This window comes from Capricornis sumatraensis, chromosome 7 (assembly GCF_032405125.1).
Source record: "Capricornis sumatraensis isolate serow.1 chromosome 7, serow.2, whole genome shotgun sequence".
Taxonomy (NCBI): domain Eukaryota; kingdom Metazoa; phylum Chordata; class Mammalia; order Artiodactyla; family Bovidae; genus Capricornis; species Capricornis sumatraensis.
In genome coordinates this window covers 106,341,867-106,354,393 of record NC_091075.1, presented here as the reverse complement: position 1 = coordinate 106,354,393, position 12,527 = coordinate 106,341,867, and the positions used below count along the sequence as shown (strand labels likewise).

At 45.6% G+C, this 12,527-nt stretch overlaps 1 protein-coding gene across 2 annotated transcripts in view; it reads left to right on the top strand.

Moving 5' to 3' along the window:
- The window catches only part of STK32B (serine/threonine kinase 32B), a 384,837-nt gene that overhangs the window by 82,287 nt on the left and 290,023 nt on the right, over positions 1 to 12,527 (top strand). For both annotated transcript variants that reach the window (XM_068975348.1, XM_068975347.1), the window contains exon 2: positions 12,001 to 12,056. In XM_068975348.1, the coding sequence (XP_068831449.1) occupies positions 12,001 to 12,056 (56 nt within the window). The remainder of the gene's footprint in view (positions 1 to 12,000; positions 12,057 to 12,527) is intronic.

The window sequence follows — 12,527 nt, the reverse complement described above, 5'->3', positions numbered from 1 at the left end:
CCTGTTCCCAGTCAGTTCATCAGTGAACTGACCCTGCGCCCTGCCAAAGACTTTAGCCTTGACTTGGGTCGAGGGTCATTTCCTTGCCCATGGGTGTCCAGTTGTTCCAGTGCCACTTATTGAAACACTGTCCTTCCTCCATTAAACTGTTTTTGCTCCTTTGTCAGAAATCAGGAAATTGAGAGCTTGGTTTCCAGGAGAAATGGTCATGCTCTAGGTCCATATAGTCAAAGCTATGGTTTTTCCAGTAGTCATGTACACATATCAGAGTTGGACCATAAACAAAACTGAGAGATGAAGAATTAATGCTTTTGAACTGTGGTGTTGGAGAAGACTCTTGAGAGTCCCTTGGACTGCAAGGAGATCAAACCAGTCAATTCTAAAGGAAATCAACCCTGAATATTCACTGGAAGGACTGATGCTGAAGCTGAAACTCCAGTACTTTGGCCACCTGATGTGATAGAGCTAACTCATCAGAAAAGACCCTGATGCTGTGAAAGATTGAAAGCAGAAGGAGAAGAGATTAATGGAGGATGAGACAGTTGGATGGCATCACCGACTCAATGGACCAGCATCACTGACTCAATGGACATGAGTTTGAGCAAACTCCAAGAGATCATGAAGGACAGAGGAGCCTGGTGTTCAGTAGTCCATGAGGTCACAAAGAGGGACACGACTTAGGGACTGAACAACAACAACCAAGTCATACAGGATTTCTCTTTGAATCATTGTGTGAGATCTGGCACAGACATCACTTTTTGTCCAGGGTTGCACAGCTGGAAATAACTAAAGCCTTCCTGTCCCACAGCTGGTTCTACTCTACCAGAATCAGAGCTCTGATTCTACCAGAAAGAAGCTGAATCCCAGGGACTCAGTGGCTTGACAAATAAAGGGACAGGATCCCCTTGGGCAGTGCTTTTCCTAAAAAGCCCCTGTGGAGGCTGGATGCATCCTTACCCTGAAGAGATGTTTAGTGATCTGGTGGGTTAACCCTCCTAACCCCACCCCATTGTTCAGTCACTCAATCATATCTGACTCTTTGTGACCCCATGGACTGCAGCACGCCAGGCTTCCCTGTCCTTCACCATCTCCCGGAGCTTGCTCAAACTCATGTCCATTGAGTTGGCGATGCCACCCAGCCATCTCATTCCCTGTTGTCCCCATCTTCTCCTGCTTTCATTCCCACCCTACTCATGCCTTTATGCTCATAACCCAGTCCTCCTGTTCCAAGAACTCATCCTGCTGTTTCATGCCTCTGGGTGTTTGTTTTCCTTGTAACTTTTCTTGGAATCCCTACTTCTTATCCTCACCCCCTGGAGAACTCTTGTTATTCCTCAAACCCACACTCAAGGTTTTCTGCTTTTCAGAATTTTCCCTGGTTGTCCCCACCGGATGGAGGGAGTCCCTCTCCATGACCTTAGTCCTAACAGCTACTGCATCAGCTTAGGTGCCTGCTTAGGTGTCTGCAGAATCCAGCCGTGTTCCCTGCTAGGCCTGAACTCCTTGTGAGCAGAGCCCTGTCACCTCTGAGGCCCCCTCCTCCCATCAGGATAAGCAAGCCATAGACACAGGTGTGAGAGGAGACCTGAATTTCATAACGAGACTGCCCTGTCCCTGCTTCCCCCATGTGGACAGACCGGACCAACTCTTCTACATGCTTACGTTGCTTCTCCCTTTCCTGGGCTGCTGGCTGGTCACCCTCTTTTTTTTTTTTTTTTAATTTGAGACTGTTTTCTTTTAGAGCCTTTCAAGGTTTGTAGCAAAATTGAGGGGAAGGTACAGAGACTTCCCATATGTCTCTGCCACCTCCCATGCACAGCCTCCCTCATTATCACCTCCCCCACCATAGCCATACTTTTGTTACAAGCAGTGAACCAATGAAACTGACACATCAGTGTCACCCAAAGTCCATAGTCTTCATTAGGGTTCACTCTTGTTGCACATTCTGTGAACTTGGACAAATGTATCATGACATGTACCATCATTATGGCATCACACAGAGAAGTTTTACTGGCCCCAAAATCCTTGTGCCCGCTTCATCTTTTCTGATTAATTTATTTAGCCAACTATAACATAATTGTGCTGGGATTCCACATCCTTAATTACAATCATGTGGCTGTTTTGTTTCCCTGAGATCATACCTAAATATGCTTATATCCAAATAGCTTAAACCAGCATCATCCAACTGTAGTTTTTTATTTTCTCTACTCAGGACTCTCTAGTGCTTTCCCACCATGTTTAGAAAAAATCTCCTAGCGCTCTTACCCTGCCCCTGTGTGGCCAGCTCCTGACCGCCCTTCAGACCCCAGGCCTCCTGCTTACTCTCCCTCTCCAGCTGCACTCCAGCCATCCTTGCCTGCCTGCTGTTCTTGCCGAGCGCCATGCATATTCCTGCAGAGGGCCTCAGCACTTGCTATTCACTCTGCCTGCAGTAACCATCCCCTGGATATTTGCATGGCCTTTTTCGAGGATCTGCTCGATTGTTCTCTCCTTTTAAAGGCCTGCCCTGAACCACCTGTTCTCCTCCCAACATAGTCACTGTTTATGCCTCTCTCTGGTGGGGTCAGCAGAATAATAGGCCCCCAGAGATGACCCAGAATCATTGCAGATGATGACTGCAGCCATGAAATTAAAAGACGCTTGCTCCTTGGAAGAAAAGCTATGACCAACCTGCTGCTGCTGCTGCTGCTAAGTCGCTTCAGTCGTGTCTGACTCTGTGTGACCCCATAGACGGCAGCCCACCAGGCTCCGCTGTCCCTCGGATTCTCCAGGCAAGAACACTGGAGTGGGTTGCCATTTCCTTCTCCAATGCATGAAAGTGAAAAGTGAAAGTGAAGTCACTGAGTCATGTCCAACTCTCAGCGACCCCAAGGACTGCAGCCAACCAGGCTCCTCCGTCCATGGGATTTTCCAGGCAAGAGTACTGGAGTGGGGTATGACCAACCTAGACAGCATATTAAAAAGCAGAGACATTACTTGGCCAGCAAAGGTCTGTTTAGTCAAAGCTATGGTTTTTCCAGTAGTCATGCATGGATGTGAGAGAAAACTGAGTTTGGACTATAAAGAAAACTGAGCACTGAAGAATTGATACTTTTGAACTGTGGTGCTGGAGAAGACTCATGAGAGTCCCTTGGACTGCAAGGAGATCCAGCCAGTCCATCCTAAAGGAAATCAGTCCTGAATATTCATTGGAAGGACTGATGCTGAAGCTGAAACTCAAATACTTTGGCCACCTGATGCGAAGAACTGATTCATTGGGAAAGACCCTGATGCTGGGAAAGATTGAAGGCAGGAGGAGGAAGGGGATGACAGAGGATGAGATGGATGGATGGTGTCACTGACTCGATGGATGCGAGTTTGAGCAAGCTCTGGGAGTTGGTGATGGAAGGGAAGCCTGGCGCGCTGCAGTCCATGGGCTCACAAAGAGTCGGACACGACTGAGTGACTGAACTGAAAGATGACCCTATTTGAGAGGTGAATAAACAGATTGTGAGATGCTAAGTGGCCAGGCTCAGGGTTCACAGCTGCTGTAGGGTTTGTGTTGATACTGTTCACTATGGCCTCCATTTATAGACTCAGCCTTCAGCTTTCACTGCCTATGGCCCTCACCCTGACTTGGGGAGGTAGGTGTCGCTGCCCCCATCTTCCTGATGGGAAAATTGAGGCTGGGGAAGTTAATTTATTTCCTCAGGTTCACAATGGCAAAAATGGTGGGTTTAGGTTTAAAGCTAGCAGTGAGGAACATCAAGCCCTCCCTTCAACCTCTGCACCTTACCATCTCCCCCATCTGATAGGTTCTTTTCTAGTATAGTCCAGTGACCAAAACCTCAAATACTGATGGGATCAGGCAGGAAACAGAGATGCTTAAACTGGGCAGGCATGGATAGTGGTGACTCAGAGAAGACTGTTGTCCTGTTGTCAAGGGACATCATAGAGCCCGTTCTGGCAGATCTTCAATTTTTAAAATGATGTCAGAAATCATCACTGACATAGGGAGTGAAATTTCCTACACATACATGATCAGCCCAAGTGCACTGGTAAAAGGAATGAACTCCAGAGTTTCAGCTTTTTAGGGAGACAGAAAAGGGGACATTTACTCACTGTCTTTGCTTGATGTATTTTTACAGGATATTGCTTGGGGTTTACTTACCATTGGTGATTATTTAAAGAGTAACTCGCCATCTTAAAAAATTCACACTTGGCTCTTAGAATAAGCTTCTTCATGAATATTGCATGTTGAAAGAGTGCTATGAAATTAATTAGAAATAATTGGGCTGATAGAAATGAGAAAAGAACCCGCTGGCTCATAAGATAGAACAACCACATTTACTCAGTGTGATTATTACCATCAGTAGTTAATAGACACTAATACAGTTCTTGCTTTATCACCCCTGCAGTGTTTGGTCATGAGTTAATCAAACTAGTGTTGTGTCATAAAGGTGAAAAGTGGGGAAAAACCTAGTGATACAGAATAATAATGATAATGATACTTGATATCAATAGGCATTACTTCTGACCCAGCATTATTCTAAATACTTTACCTCCACTGATTCATTTAATATTAATGACAACCCAGTGTGTGTGCATGTGTGCATGTGTGAGCATGTGTGCGCATGTGTGCGTGTGTGCTTAGTTGTGTCTGACTCTGTGACCCCATGGACTGTAGCCCACCAGGTCCCTCTGTCCATACAATTTTGTAGGCAAGAATACTGGAGTGGGTTGTTATTTCCTTCTCCAGGGCATCTTCCCAGTGCAGGGATCACACTTGCATCTCTTTCATCTCCTGCACTGACAGCCACATTCTTTACCACTAGCGCCACCTGCAAAGAAGCCAATGACAACCCTCGATGGGTATTTTAGTTGACTCATTTTGTAAGTGAAGAGACTGAGACACAGAGAGGTTAAGTGACTTTGCCAAGGTCACCCAGCTGGTGCATGATGGAGCCAGAATTCAAATTCAGGTAGCTTGGCCCCTCTGTTTATACCCCAAACAATTGTTGTTCTTCTGCCATTCAGAAAAATCACAATAAGGCTGGAAATTCAACAATAAAATAGCATTTACTAAGCTCTTACTGTGTGACTGTCTGTATATTAGAGAAGAATGCTTCTGGCTTCTAGTAGTAGCAAATCTGACTCATAGTGACTTGAACAAATAAGACTGTCTTGTATTTTTTTCTAATATAAGTCCAGAGTTAGGTGGACTTCAGATAGCTTCAGAGGCTCAACAATAGGGAGTGGCTTCTGTGTCCATATCTTGGCCTTCTGCTTGGGTTTGTTGTCTCATAGTCACAAGATGGCTGCCATAGCTCCAGACATCGTATCCTTATTCATGGAGGAAAAGTGGGCAGGTTCAAGAACCACTCCAGCTATAACTGTCCCTTTTCATCAGGGAAATATGCTTTTCCAGGAATACCACTGGTAATAGGCTTAGATCTCATTGACTGGACCTATGTCATGAAGTCATCGTCAGCTACATGAGTGTCTAGGACCGTGGGGTACAGAAGTGTCCAGTGGACAGTCAGCATCACCGAAGAACTTTCAACTTGGGAAATGCAATGTCTGGCCCCTGCCCAGAAATTCAGAAGGGGGCCCATGATCTATCTTAACAAGCCTCCAGGGAATCTTGATGAACTCACTGGATTCGATCAACTGTGATTCACTGCTTGGGGTTAGCCACACTGCTCCCTAACAGACCTGAGGCTTCCTGGTCAAAGAGAAAGGGCAAGTTGGGCCTGGCCGGGCAGGCACCTCGTTACTTCACGGCTCCTGTGTCATCTCATCATCCATGTGACAGCCCTCCAGGCGGGTGTCTCTGTGATTGTGCTTTTAGGTGAGGTCACTGGCACCTCTTGGCTTTGCCTCTGGCTGGCAAAGTGCTATCTATTTCTGCTTTCACAGTGCACTTGTTACAGCGTTACCCTTGGCAACTCTAGTCCTTTCTGAGTGTTGGAAAGTCCAAACAGACACTGCTTTTCAAGAATTCACCTGCTCGTTCCCCTGGCCAACTCAGGCAGTGCTCGTGACTGCTTCAGGTGGGACAGTTTGATGATCTAGAAACCTACAGGTCATCAGCTCTTTCAGTTTTCCCAGGACTGCAGGGTTCCCAGGGATGCAGGGCCTTCAGTGCTAGGACCAGGGAAGTTCTGGGCAAACCAGGACAAGATTGTCACCCTGAGAAACCCACTTATCACCCCTCTCACACCCACCATCCAACTCCTCTTGCTCTGGGCCAACAGCCCTAGGTGAGAATGCAATTTCTAGGATCCATCTTTGGCTTGGGACTCACTGATTACAACCATTTCAATCTGCTTATCAGCCAAGTGTAACCCTTCCCTTATTCACAGTGTATACATGGAGTCACTTTTATGTAAGTATATGTATATCAGGTCAGAGGTTTGCCAAATAAATGGAAAACCCAGGTCATATGCTCAATCAGTTAAATCCAATCTAGACCAATAAGCAAATAAACATGAAATAGGTACCTGTTTGCCCTGCACCTTATTTTAGATCCCCACTGCCACACCCATGAGTACACACTTCATGAGGATGTGGATGAGTGAGCTTATTTGCAATATTATGATGCTAATTTCTAAAGCAGTCTGTTAGTCGCTTTGTCATGTCCAACTTTGCAGTCCCTTGGACTGTAGCCCGCCAGCCTCCTCTGTCCATAGAATTCTCGAGGCAAGAACACTGGAGTGGGTTGCCATTTCCTTCTCCAAGGGATCTTCCCAACCCAAAGGTTGAACCCAAGTCTTCTTCATTGCAGGCAGATTCTTTACCGTCTGAGCCACCAGGGAAGCAGTAGTTTTAGGCATTTGCCGGGTTGCTCATCATTAATTAAAGCTCCTTGCATTTATTTTCAAGACAAAAGAGGAGGCCAGTGGAGAACCAAGCCTTACCTCTAGAAGGGATCTAGATGGGATTGAGGAATGGGACCCAGGAGGGCAGCAGCAAGGACCCCCTGATTCTGAAGCCCAGCATTAGCCAAGCTCACCCACCTGTTTAGCATCGACTCAGTACCCTGTAGAACTCCCCTACATGGTGCCTGGCTCTGAAACGCTTCTGACAAGAAGCAACAGAGGGAAGGCTTACTCCCCAAAGTTAGCCATTCCAGAGAGAGCGCAGGGCAAGCAGAAATGCACCAGTGCAATTCCTTTTCCAGTTTACTGCTGGACAACTCCCACCACCTTTGATGGGGCCAGAGGCCACAAATGTCCAGTGAAATATCCCTCCTGGGAGAACCCAGCAGAGCAGAAAGATTGTTCCTCATCCCCAACACAAACAGCTAAGTCTTGTAGGGAAGTTGCTGTGTGCCAGGCACTATTCTATGCTCTTATGGAAGGAAGGCACTGTTGGTCCCATTTTACAGATGGGGTAAGTGAGACACATAGAGGCCAAGTCATCCAAGGTCATTTGGCAGAGTTGAGTTATGGACCTAAGCAGTCTGACTTGAGGCTGGGGTTTCCTGATCCCTGGACAGATGTCTGCAGAAGGTTCTGAGATTGTACTAAGAAGAAAGTGATTTGTTGCGAGTGGAGAACAAGTCACTTTTCTTTCTTTCATGAGCATGTGCTGTGTGTCGAAGGCCAGGTAGGAGTGTTCCTTGAAATGAAGAGTGTTGGAGGAATGGCTTTGCAAGCAGGTGAAGTAACAGCACACACATGGCAGCACAAAGCAGTGTGGAGCCTTCAGGGAAGTGGGCAGGTTTATTGCTAACTGGGGGCAGGTGGCAAATACCTCCTGGGGCCTTGGGAGCACTTGATAATATATGTACATTTCCTAGCTCACTGCTGGTCACATCACACGTGCAGGCCAAGTTCCTCACTTTTCTCTCTTCCCTTGAGCTCTGGTGAGTGGGGAAGAGGAAAAAATAAGAATTTCTTTTCCTGGCAAGTTATTTACAAAGGAAGCCAATCTAGGTCAAAGAACCCATGTGTTGCTAAGTTAAGCATTAACCTTGTCTCTCTATACTAAACACGTTAGGTGTTAGATGGCACACTGAATTCTGACTTTGGCTTGGCAGGGACACAATTCAACATAATTATCCTCCATGGTATTAAGTTGAATACATAGGGAGCTCATTGTATTCGTTCACCTCCTCCCATCCTTGGCCCCATAATGTAGTGAACTAATCAGTTCACTTCATCTTTTGTAAATAGCATGTCGTTCCTAGTTACTGGAAACTGGCTGTAATTCAATCTAATTCAGAAATATTTACCAAACGCTCATTATGTACTAGGGATTGCATTTGGCACCATGAATATGGAGATCTGCTTTCAATTATCCCTTTAATTGATGAATATTTGTTAAATATGACTGTATTCTAATGCCCTACTAGCTGTGGGGACACCGAAGAAAAACAAACATGGCCTTTGACCTCATGGAACTTGGAGTCTAATGCTAGATCAGTGATCTTAATCAGGTGCGTGTAAAGTAATACACAGTGGGACTTCCTTGGTGGTCTAGTGGTTAAAGACTCTGAGCTTCTGCTGCAGGGAGCGAGGGTTCAATCCCTGGCTGAGACTGAGATCTTGCATGCCCTGCAGCATGAAAGTGAAGTTGTTCAGTCGGGTCCAACTCTTTGCGACCCCATGGACTGTAGCCTACCAGGCTCCTCTGTCCATGGAATTTTCCAGGCAAGAGTACTGGAGTGTGTTGCCATTCCCTTCTCCAGGGGATCTTCCCGACCCAGGGATCGAACCTGGGTCTCCCGCATTGCAGGCAGATGCTTTACTGTTTGAGCCACCAGGGAAACCCTTATGCCCTGCAGCATGGCCCCCACAAAAAAAAAAAAAAAAAAGGTCAGTCAGTCTACCTATTCTACTTTTTCTTTTTTCAGGGATTTCACTGGTGTGGCCCCAGTTCGATCCCTGATCCTGGAATTGAGATCCCACAAGCTGTGTGGTGCAGCCCACAAATAAATACATTTTAAAAATAAAATAATATAGAGTGATGACTTTTGGGGGAAAGTCCTAGGATGCTGTGAGGCTGTATAAAGAGAGCAGACTCTGGAGGGTGAGGGCAGCCTTCTCTGGATGTGGAAGAATGAAGAGGAAGCAGAATTAACAAGTGTAGGGCCCAGAAAAGAGCATTAAAGCCATAAGGAATGGCTGCTCGGAGAGCACAGAAAGAAAGCTCTTGTGTCTGGAGCTCAGTGGGTGTGGGGATGGGAGGTGAAACAGAAGTGGCAGGACCCAACTGTGTAGCCTGGTGGCCACAGGGAGGAATTTTCCCCTTTCCCTGAAAGCAATGGAGGGGGGCTTTGGAGGAGTATAAGCAGAGGATGAGCAAGACCCCCTTCCCGAGAGACGATGTTGGAAGACCACTGTGGTTTGTCCAGGCAAGAAACGCTGTGGGTTAGACCAGAGGGTGACCATAGGGTAGACAGATGGGAGAGACAGTGAAGAGGTGAAACGGACTTCACCTAGTGAAGGATTAGGTGTGGAGTTGAGAAAGAGAGGGTTCAGGGATGAGTTCCAGGCTTTGAGCTTATGAGGTCAAATGAATGTTGAACCACTCAACCTAGGCCTGCTTTCTTTCTTTTTTTTTAAAATTGATGTATGGTTGATTTGGAGCTTCAGCTTCAGCATCAGTCCTTCCAATGAATATTCAGGGTTGACTTCCTTTAGGATTATCAGAGGATGCAGTGGTTAGATAGCATCACTTACTGAATGGACATGAATTTGAGCAAACTGCAGGAGATAGTGGAGGACAGTGGAGGGATAGTGGAGGACAGATAGCCCGGCATGCTGCAGTCCAAGGGACCGTAAAGAGCTGGACATGACTTAGTGACTGAACAACAATGACAAATGGTTGAGTTACAATATTGTGTTAGTTTCAGGTGTGTAGCAAAGTGAGTCAGTTTTATATTCAGCCATATATATGCACACACATTCTTTTTCATATTCTTTCCCATTATGGTTTATCACAGGATACTGAATATAGTTCCCTGTGCTCTACAGTAGGACCTTGCTGTTTATCAATCCTCTCTACACTAGTTTGCATCTGCTAATCCCAAACTCCCGGAGAAGGCAATGGCACCCCACTCCAGTACTCTTGCCTGGAAAATCCCATGAACAGAGGAGCCTGGAAGGCTTGCAGTCCATGGGGTCGCTGAGGGTCGGACATGACTGAGCGACTTCCCTTTCACTTTTCACTTTCATGCATTGGAGAAGGAAATGGCAACCCACTCCAGTGTTCTTGCCTGGAGAATCCCAGGGACGGGGGAGCCTGGTTGGCTGCCGTCAATGGGGTCGCACAGAGTTGGACACGACTGAAGTGACTTAGCAGCAGCAGCAATCCCAAACTCCAAATCCATCCCTCTCACCTGCCTCCCCCTTGGCAACCACCAGTCCATATATATGTGCGTGTATGTGTATATATATATATTATTTTCTATTAGAGGTTATTACAAGATACTGAATATAGTTCCCTGTGTAATACAATAGGTTCTTGTTGTTTATCTATTTTATATATAGTAGTGTGTATCTGTTAAGCCCAAAGGGAATACACATAAGTGAATATCGTATGACATTTGTCTTTCTTCATCTGAGTTACTTCTTATGACCTCAAGGTCATCCATGTTGCTGCAGATGGAATTATTTTGCTTTTTAAAAATGGCTGAGTAATATTTCATGGTATTATATGTACCATATCTTCTTTATCCATTCATTTGTTGATGGACATTTAGATTGCTTCCATGTCTTGGGCATTGTAAATAGTTCTGCTGTGGACACTAGGGTGCATGTATCCTTTTGAATATAGTTTTTTCTGGATATATGCCCAAAAGTGGAGTTGATGGATCGTATGACAACTCTATTTTTAGTCTTTTGAGAAATCTCCACACTGTCCTCCATAGTGGCTGCACCAATCTGCATTCACACCAACAGTGTAGGAGGGTTCCCTTTTCTCCACACCCTCTCCTAGGTTTTGTTTTGGATCCTTTGAAATGGTTCAGGGTAACTCTGAAGCCTCCAGGAGTCACAGTGGGGTTGGCATCAATCTGTACACACAGCCTGGAAAGTCATTGGCCGTTAGGGGCCAGTGAGGGGAGGAAGGCTGGAGGATGGAGGTTTGATGGAATCCAGTGTTTAATGGATGGGAGGTAAAGGATGAACATGCCAAAGAACTGGTGCATGACGTGGAATATTGAGAAGGTGTACTTCCATAGAAGACAAGCAGATGTTTCAAAAGGGAGAGAGTGGCCAAGTAAAAGGGGGACAGAAAGCTGTCCATTGGCTCGGGTGGTATGGCCATCCTTTGCTGATGTTGTGCTGTGGGGATGAGGTATAAGCCATACTGGAATAAGGCAATAGACAGCAAGAATGGGGAGCCCCATCCAGAAACATGGTGAAAGAGAGACACGAGACAGGGCAATGCTTGCTAAGTTGCTTCAGTCATGTCCGACTCTTTATGACCCTATGGAATTCTCCAGGCAAGAATACTGGAGCTGGTTGGAGACAGGACAGTGCAGGGTTTGAAATCATTGTCCTCCTCCGTCTGGCTCACGATACCAGAGGTGAGATACGCGAGCAGGAAAAGACCACGATGTAGTCATGTCACTTGGTGGTCCAGAGGTTTCATAATGGAGGCAGGATTCATCCTTGGACACTGAGACAGGTGAGCTGATGTCTGAATGTGCAAGGTAATAGTGCTTGGTGGACAAGACAGAGACGAGAAGTCTCTGCCAAAGGGAACAGGGTACAAGAATATGGTAATCCAAGTATCCAAGTTTTTCTCTGTTATCCCTTCCCTCTGGCCCAAAAGATGTCTGTCCTCCTTTATATACACTGGGGAAGTGTTAATTGCCAAATATATGTGTTGGGGCTGGGGGGGTGGAAAATGCAAAGCAGCCATTCAGTGGTGGAGTGCTGTTATGGCAACTGATGCAGTAAACCAAGAGCCATTAGAAATAAATGGTTAGATATTCAGGCGAAGACATTTTAAGAATCAGTGCAAGGACTGACACATCTAACTTGTTCCTCTCTTTTTCTCTTACAGTCAACTTTGACCATTTTCAGATTCTGCGGGCCATTGGTAAAGGCAGTTTTGGAAAGGTAAGAATGGTGGGTTTTTAAAGTTTTCATCAATAAAATATAAAAGTTCTGACCACTGGATTTATGCTTATGTGCGTGTTTGTGTGTTTGTTTTTGTGTTGATTGCTGGGCGCTGGGAATTTCCTGTTTGACGGAAAGATTTGAATTTGCCAAATTTGAAATGTGAAAGGAAGTCTGAATAGTTTCCTTTGGATACGCTGTAATTTCATTCTGAAAATTAAATTCCCACGGCTGCCCTGCTTTAGGTGAATTACAATGGTAATTATTTCAAGGTTGCTAATGCTATTTGTTCTTTGAGAATCTAAATAAGGAAAGTGGAAAAAACCCCACAAATTTAGGTGATGGCCAACAGCAACTTTTCCCTTCAATGTAGGCATTTTATTTAAAAAGTTATTGTGGAAAGCAGACTTAACATAAGATCTGCTTGCTTAAATTTTTAAGTGTACAATATATGTATAATTGTTGGCTATA